The 8740-nt window shown below is 34.3% G+C and overlaps 1 protein-coding gene across 1 annotated transcript; it reads left to right on the top strand.

Annotated features, from left to right (window-relative positions):
* The first annotated feature begins 478 nt into the window (after nt 1-478).
* Nucleotides 479-2102, top strand: LOC137725824 (BOI-related E3 ubiquitin-protein ligase 1). Its single transcript, XM_068464618.2, has 3 exons — nt 479-762; nt 852-1191; nt 1424-2102. Exons 1-3 carry the CDS (start codon nt 698-700, stop codon nt 2000-2002), a joined length of 984 nt encoding a protein of 327 aa, XP_068320719.2. The 5' UTR covers nt 479-697; the 3' UTR covers nt 2003-2102.
* Nucleotides 2103-8740: the final 6638 nt, after the last annotated feature.

The raw sequence follows: 8740 nt of genomic DNA, 5'->3' as shown, positions 1-8740 counted from the left end.
TTACGGGAAAACCCACGACGAAATCGAAGAGTGAATGCAAAGTGAAAGGGTAGGTTACGGGTGGTCATTTTAATATCTGTGAAATATTTTAGATTCGAATTCCATATATGAAGAATTTCATGTTAAATTAAATTATTCATTTTGTAATTTAACCAAACTTCTCATATAAATATATCATTGTATTAAAAAAAAAAAAAATAGAAGAACACATTCCGTGACAACTTTTGCTCTTAAAGAGGTTCGTTGTGAGTGAATTATATGAGTTTTTTTTTAATATTTTAATCGAGAATGTAAATCTTTTAATTAAAAATAATAAAATTTATCTATTTAATAAAAAAAATTTAAATAGAACAAAATCTGCCACTTCCATGTCTTACAATTAGTTTTTGTGATTCTTTTCAAGTTTACAAAAAAAAAAAAAAAAAAATTAATTTTCCCAACAAAAGTTGTATAAAAATAGGATTTTCTTTTTCTTGTTGGAATACCTTTAACTTTTGCGCCTCTCTCTCTCTCCCTTCACTTTCTCTCTCCTCTCTTTCTGCCTAATAAATTGATTCAGGCTCTCTAATCGTCATCCCTATTGCGTGCTCTTCCCTTCATCATATCCTCATTCTCTTCAAAACCCTCTCATTTTACTTCTCTCCTATCTTCTTCCTCTCACAACAAAAATCACACCAAAAATCTACTCTGTATTTCCATGGCAGTTGAAGCTCAGCACCACCACCATGCAGTTCTAATCCCACCACAACTGATTCCCAACAGGTACTTTCCACCCTCCAAAATAAAATTTCAAAACATGGGTTTTGTTTATTTTTCATTTTTCTGATTTGGGTTGTTCTTAATTTTTGCAGAGATTTCATCAAAACCAACCAAGGAAATCCAAATATTTACAGTGCCCAGATGGATTCCGGCCTTCTTTTGTCGACCGCAATGCCGGAAAATCTGCTTCCGATGTATCAGTCTCCTTTCTATGACGCAAATAAGGCTTCCATGAACAAGGAGGCGGCAGACAGTGGCCTCACATACAACAACATCTCCGCTCCCCGGAAGCGGCCGAGAGAACAATTAATCAATGACTTCAACAATTTTTCAGTCCCTCAGAAGACCAAAATTTCTTCTTTTCTCGACCAAGACATTGCTTTTCAAATCCAACAACAGCAATCTGAGATCGACCACTTCATTGCCCAACATGTAAGTTTTCCACCCATTTTTACCTCTGTTTTAACCCAACCTTCTTGTAAATTTTCATTTTTTTTTTTTCTAAAAGTTTGGTGCCATTTTTAGTAACTGATGACAAATTTAAAAACCCAGTTTTTTTTTTTTTAATCTCGTTCATGTCATCAGGCAGAGAGAATTGCCATGAAATTTAAGATTTTTATTTTTATTTATCTTTTCCTGTACTGATTTTTATTTGGTTTTTCAGACGGAAAAAGTGAGATTGGAACTCGAGGAGCAAAGAAAGCAGCAATCGAGAATGTTAGTATCGGAAATACAGGATAGAATCGTCAAGAAACTGAAAGAGAAAGATGAGGAGATTCAGAGGATGGGAAAACTCAATTGGGTTCTCCAAGAACGAGTCAAGAGCCTATTCGCCGAGAATCAGATATGGAGGGACTTGGCACAGACAAACGAAGCCACAGCCAATTCCCTACGCACCAATTTAGAGCAAGTCCTGGCGCACGTTAACGACGATCACCACGCCGGCGGCAGCGGTGCCATGGCCACAGCTTTGGCAGATGATGCCCAATCATGCTGCGGGAGCAACGAATACGGGTGGGATATTGAGGCGGTGGACAGCGGAAATGCGGCGGTTGGCGGTGGCGTTCGCGGTGGTTCTGGTGGTGGAGATAGGATGTGCAACAGTTGTGGGGGGAGAGAGTCAAGGGTGTTGTTGCTGCCATGCAGGCATTTGTGCTTGTGTACAATGTGTGGGTCCACCCTCCTCAATTGCCCTGCATGCAACTCTGTCATCAATGCCAGTGTGCATGTTAATTTCTCTTAGGAATTTTAGTGCTCAGAAAATTGAACAAAAACATTGTCAATACTTTTTGGACAAAAAGAAGAAAAAAATTAGAGTAAAATGTTTTTTCTTGTTTAATTAATTTTTCCGTCTCTATCTTCTTCTCTTTGGATAGATACAATTTCCATCATTTTTTTTAATTTTATTTCTTTTAGAGTAATGTGCATGATGAGTTCATACCTAATCTAATCGGTCTCATTGCATCAAGTTATTTCCTTTGATAAGGCTTGATGCCACATTGGGTTGTTATCCAAAAGCACGAGAATTTTGCAATGCACAAATTGCATTGCACGGCTGGATTCCTATAACTGAATTTTGATAATTTAGATTTATACGTTCAAACATTGATACATCTTATGTCTCGATATTCCACACAAATATCCTTCCAAAGCAAGGAAAATGAAATTATCAAACTCTTACCTAGCCCATATTTTAACTTTTTTAACTTGAGGTATGCCCTTGCTTATCAAATTTAGTGTGGTAAGGAATCTATACAGGATGGGAAAGCTTCTTGGGTGGTGGGTTGAATATATGTTGTAAAGAACAAGATGCATATGAAATGAGGGCACCTGTGATGTTGCTGTTCACTGTTTCAGGTTCATGCATTATTATGCAGATGCAGCAGGCAGCAGCAATGCCAAAGCCTTTTAAAAGTTGGGATGACGGACCTAAATATGTCATAAAAAGCAAAGGTTAAAAATGGAGGATGCCAACAATCGTGATGCGTCAAAATTTGCATCATTGTGTTCATCTACTCCAACGTGGGGACCTCCTTTACTATTCAATTGATCTTTCGTAGCTTTCCCAACTTTTCATCCGTTTCTCTTTTTCTGTTGTAGTTATCTTTTCCAAATTTTGGATTTTTTGGGAATTTCCTTTACCACTCTTTCTTGGGGTGTGAGTTTGAGTACTTCTGTGAACTTTTCTCATTGTTTTCTTGGGGGAGTTCCAGTCATTTTGTGCTTCAGAAACTTTGGTTTTTGTTCCACGTTGTTAATCACATTTACATAGAATAGTAAGCAATACCATTAATTGAGAGTCAGTGAACAAAAATAATTTCTACATACCAGGGCATAGAAAAATAGTGCTCTAATCTAGGCAGGTTTAAGTCTCTAAGCTAATATAATTCGATCCGTTTGATTGATTACTTTGGTTAAAAATAGAACTCAAGTCGATTAGGTGTTAGAAGATTTTTTAGAAGATTTTTAAGTCCTTTAAATTTGAGTTTAACTTGAATCGTGATTCATACATGTTGGCAAGCTAAACTCGATCCAAACTGACCTCGATTCAAACTAAACTCAACGGCTTAATTAACATTAATCCATACACAACCCAACTTTGCTTATTCTCAGCTATATAATAATTTGCCAGTCCCATTTGTATTTGATTAGGGTTTCCACTATTGTCCAATAATGCTATCAAGTTGGGCACTATCTCAATGAAAAATGGCAATCATGACGATTGACGAACACTTTGCTTGTTGAAGAAAATATAGGTTTTGAAGGATGCCAAAATCTATACCTCGCTTATGATCATGGGAACACCACAAACCAAATTATTTTGCTTTTTTCTGGAAAAAAAAATAATAATTTAAGTAATTAGACAATCATTAAACATGCGCAAATATAAAATGGAAAAACATGATCGATCTTTCTTGTACTTCTCAATTGAGAGATGAATCGAAATGATAATGTTTTCAAATCCTTCCCCACACCCCCCCCCCCCCCCCCCCCCCCCCCCAACCATGTCCTTATACCCTTTCCTTTTTAACTATTTTATGCCATCTTTTGATTCTTTATCTGTGAGTTCTTTCCTTTTCGATGTCTCAAGTTTATTTCTTACAAAGCACAAAGGACACTGTAATTGAAAGGTGACCCGTATCCAACGTATATATTACTCATTTGTCTAATCAGTAGTCACCAGCCTCTCTCTCTCTCTCTCTCTCTCTCTCTCTCTCTCTCTAAATTGATTGTGTTTGCATGTAGTCGTGTTAGCTGGAATGTGTTTTACATTCAAATACTAAAATCTCGGGGAGCAGCTGCAGGAGCTAAGGACTCATAAAGTAATGATTTGGTATCTTGAAATTTGGTGACTAATTTTTAGTTGTTAGATCTTAATCAAGAATACAATAATAAAAATAGCCATGAATTTCGGAGAACCAGTTTCAAAGCATAGGATACCGGGATTAGGAACAATAGAATTTTAGTATAAAGCATATATTACCCTGAACTCTGATAATTTTTTTTCTATACAAAGTCTAAACAAATTTAGAAAGGAAAAAAGTCAAAATTGTTTACGCATTATCAAAACTACTTTTGTTCTTTTTTTTCTTTCTAGATGATCAATACATGTGACAATCTACAACCACGCGTAACTCATGCTCAAGGCTCATATCCATTATCTTTCTAGTTTCTACTTGCAACAGCAAAAATGGAATGATCTTGCACATTCAATATATAATGCACCAGAAGAACGTCACCATGCCGTGAATTTCTCTTCTCCAACCACATGTTGAAAGTTGAAACTCTGTTTTCCTTACTATAAATAAATAAAAGAAAATACAAACTATTATTATATAAGAATAAGGTTTTGGTACAAAATAAATAAATCAATAAGTAGTTTCGAATCGACCGTAAACCTTAACTCAACCGGCATGAAACGCGAGATGAAGAGGACAGCGATTCTAGGGTTTCATAAGGTTTTGCTTTCTATCAAAAGAGAAATACAATTCGTTATTAGAAAGAACATTAGACCCAAAATTAGCTTCTTAAAACACATGTTGAAGTTCTATATTAATTCCATGCAAGTAACAGATCTCGATTTCGTTCCCAAAATTAATTATTTGACTCAAAAATTTATTTGAATGCTTTGTTATAACTGCCTTTGTTTTTCTCTTTTTAATAAATTCATGTCACAACCTGCAAGACGACTAATCGATCCATGCACCAAGAGCCAATTCAGTTTATGTCTACTCGCAACAACAAAAACTCAATGACTCTATTGAATTTAATTCACAAGAATACCGACTATAACGTCAGCCCAGAAACCACCCGCTTCTATTCAAAATCATAATAAATGAAAAATCTGTCATCCTGAGAAGTCTTTAAAGATTAAGAAATTATAATAAACGAGTTCATACTCGAGCCATCAATCAAAGAATCTTGCAGAACAATAAAGTTGCGTGGTACATTTGGTTTTGTTGTTTTATTTAAGGTTTATGTTTAATAATTTCAAGAAACTTAGTATAAGTTGCCTGATTTTACTATAGATAATGTTAGAGAGATCAAAATTTTAAATCAAATTTGCAATCAAATGATGTGTCACAAGTAGAAAATAAGCACGTTAATCAACCTTAAGTAATAATCCAATAGCCAACAATAAAATTTGGTTTAAAAAATTTGATCTCTCTAGTATTATTCTTTGCTATAGGCAAGTTGTGGTCGTCATGAAGTCAATATGGTTCCTTATAAGAGCTCTGAAGATGAACTGATAGAGTTTAGTTATTGGATCTAAAGTCAAATAATGCTTGGAATCACGATGTCCTTCTCTGCATAGTTCAAATAAGAGCTTGATTCGAAAGTTTTAGTCTGTCATATGATCTTGCAACGATTGATTATTAGTTTTTAATCATCTGTCTCCTTCAATTTCTTGCTACATCTAAAGTTATTACTGTGGAGTTTCATATTTTTTGTTTGCAACTACTTCCTATTGAGGTCATATTTTTAATTTTGTTGATTGCGTATAGTATTCACCCTTCTCTTATATAAAATATGATTTTTCTGTCTTTTGGCTTTTTTTTTTTTTTTTTTTTTTTTTTTTTACCAAAAAAGCTCCAACAGTAGATTTTAGGTTTGATTCCCTTTTAATTTAACAAGAAAAAGGAGAAAAAAAAAAAAAACAAAAAAAGAAGCTTGAGATCTTCTTAACCATAATCTTTGAATTTTTTAAGTGCATTGCCAAAGCTAGGTTTTTATTTATCTTTTCTCTACAGAGAAACAATACTTTATTCCAAATTTGTGGTGCCTGCAATAATATGGTAGCAATAAACAAAGTATCAAAAGTGAAAACAGCACTCGCGTTTGTTCTTGTTTTGCTTTCCCATTTACAGTCACATGATGAATGATAACATCAACAGTAACATGATGAATGACGTGGGCATGTGCCAAAGTGCAAACTCACATGACACGTCAGACTATACCACGGATGTGATCAGACTTTAAATATATTGGCGGGCCATCACACGGTCCTATTATTATAAATATTGCTTGGTTTCAGAGCAGGCCATTATCAGGAAGAGAGGAAAGTCGTCAGATTATTTCTGAAAATTCATTAATTATATCTGTTGATTTTAAATTATACAATTAATTTTTATCAAGTATTATTTATATTTAATTTTAAATAAAATTTATAATAATTTCTAATCGCATAATGTACAATAAACATATATAATTTAAGAATTTCAGAAATTCTCACAATAAAAAATCTTTGAAATCTTCACAAATAGAATCCTGCAAGTATCTCACTCCATTATCAGCAAATTCAGCAAAATGGTGCAACTGCCATAAAGTATTTGACTGTCCCAAACATGAAACAAGAGGGAGATAAAAAATAAAATACATTGTATTATTGTGTGTCTTGTAGCTAGGGTTGTGCTTTGTGGCACTGGCACGCCAACCCCTGAATGAAACGAGATTAAAAATAATTGGGAGTATTTAAATACTTTGATAGGGAACTGCAGCCAGTACGAGTCCGACTAAGTACCATATATATAACATTGAAAAGTATGATTTTTTTTAACATATTTCTATGCTTTTTTTGCTCTTTTTTTTTTTTTTAGGATCGAAATCCATTTACTTTTATGATTAAGTTATTAATCAAAGATTGTGTATGATTGTGGTACACACAAGAAGATGAACGAGTGAGATCGTGATATTTTGTAAGGTAATTTATAAAATGATGAATTTACTAATCTTAGTTATTGAAATTAAATTAGTTCATATGTCGTTAATATTTAAACCGAAACATCCTTCTTAATTGATTTTGTAAATTCATCATTCAATAATTTCCACACGTACTTAGTGATTCCAAAGTTTTTTTATTTTTTTACTAAAACACAGTTATTAGTGTACAAGATTAACACAAAACTATTGAGATCGCTATGTAGTAATTTTTTTTGTCATCTAAACACAGTTATGACTGTAATAACTCATTTGTCACCAAACCTGATGCCCTTGGGCTAACCTTTTCTTCGTTAAGCATTTCTTTTCAGAACTCTAAATACTAAATCCTGGTTAAGCATGCATATTAAAAACTCCTCGCTCATAGATATTTGTTCTTTTCAATTAAAATTGAGAAATTAGATTCCGATTATTTTCTTCCAATGTGCATTCAGGTCCCATCAGTGATCTTATATCTATATAGCAGTGAATGAGAGTTGTCTATTATTGTACTCACGTATAGTACACAACAATAATACATGCAGCATGCAGCCAAATAATACCTCACGTTCATAATTTAATTACTTCCTTACTATCGCAACCATTTTGGTCCCATAGTTCGTGCGCAGTATGTACCACCTAATCTCCTCCTCCTTCGGCTACAGCTTGTGAGCCTTATACCTCAACCTAATTTCCTTGACCCAACTGACTGTAATCCTGTCCCTTAACTCGAATTATTACATTTCTCTTCTATTTGCTTTTGCAATATTGTTTTTCTTCATCCTTTGTGTGCGCGCGCGCGTATTGTTTTTTGTTTATTGTTTCAATAGTGTCTTGGAAAATAACTTTGCACATAAATATTAGGAATCTCCTACTCCACTAGTGCAACCACTTATGACAGATCCAGCAAAAAGATCAGAAGAAACCAAAAAAAAAAGATGATGTTATCATGTTAGGTACACAAGATAAAGCATGAGCCTTGAGATGGTAAATTACATGTAATCAGATATTGTCTCCACCGGCTGCTTTTACTCTCATGGGTCATAGGGTTTTGTGATCTTATTCACATCTTAAAAAAAAAAGAGAAGGGCGCAGGAGAACCCCAAAAATACGCCAAAGGGACTAGCAGAAAGCTCACGTCAATAGGCCTGTCAGCGTCCAGTGTCTCCGCATTATAGCTAGTGTGTGTGTATTGATATTGATGGGTTCACATTTGTTTTAACTTTTATATATGATAGGTGGGCATGCTTGCTGAATAACGAAACCGGATCCAAATAAATTGAGTTTTCTAAACAAAGAATTTGAACGGTTGAAATTTAATTCAACAGCTACAAACAAGATGACTCTTTAAAAATTATAATAATTATAATCATTGAATCAAATTTCAACCGTCCGAATCTTTTCATCCTTAAACTCAGTTTATTTGAGTTCCGGTTCCGTGAATAACGTGCAGGAGGAATAGCTGGGCACCACTGATAGAATTCGCGTTGGGATGTTCAGATCAAGCAGGGTCCTGCAGAGCTGACGGGTACAATGCCGACAAAATTAGGTTTGGCAGCACTACTGTGTCGTAGTCTAATTACTAATCCAAAAGAAAAACGTAGTCAATTTTTTTGAGTAATCGCTTGCTATCGGCTGATTCCTGGTCTTTTTCTTTTTTCTTTTTAGAGCACATTCTCAATGAGTGGCTCTATACAGGGCTTAAAAAGTGATGAATATGGTTCATTTTAAGAGTATGATTTTCTCTTTTTTTTCTTTTTTTTTTCTTTTTTTATTTGAATGG

The sequence above is a fragment of the Pyrus communis genome, chromosome 5 (assembly GCF_041283825.1).
Source record: "Pyrus communis isolate YQ-2024b chromosome 5, ASM4128382v1, whole genome shotgun sequence".
Classification (NCBI taxonomy): Eukaryota; Viridiplantae; Streptophyta; class Magnoliopsida; order Rosales; family Rosaceae; genus Pyrus; species Pyrus communis.
The sequence above is the reverse complement of the archived record's forward strand: the minus strand, read 5'-3'. Positions and strand labels throughout refer to the sequence as shown.

Bases quoted from the DNA above. Each gene is read 5' to 3' on its own strand.
- LOC137725824 (XM_068464618.2), top strand. From the start codon at position 698: ATGGCAGTTGAAGCTCAGCACCACCACCATGCAGTTCTAATCCCACCA. The intron at 763-851 runs GTACTTTCCACC...TAATTTTTGCAG, and splicing joins CCACAACTGATTCCCAACAG to AGATTTCATCAAAACCAACC. The intron at 1,192-1,423 runs GTAAGTTTTCCA...TTGGTTTTTCAG, and splicing joins ACCACTTCATTGCCCAACAT to ACGGAAAAAGTGAGATTGGA.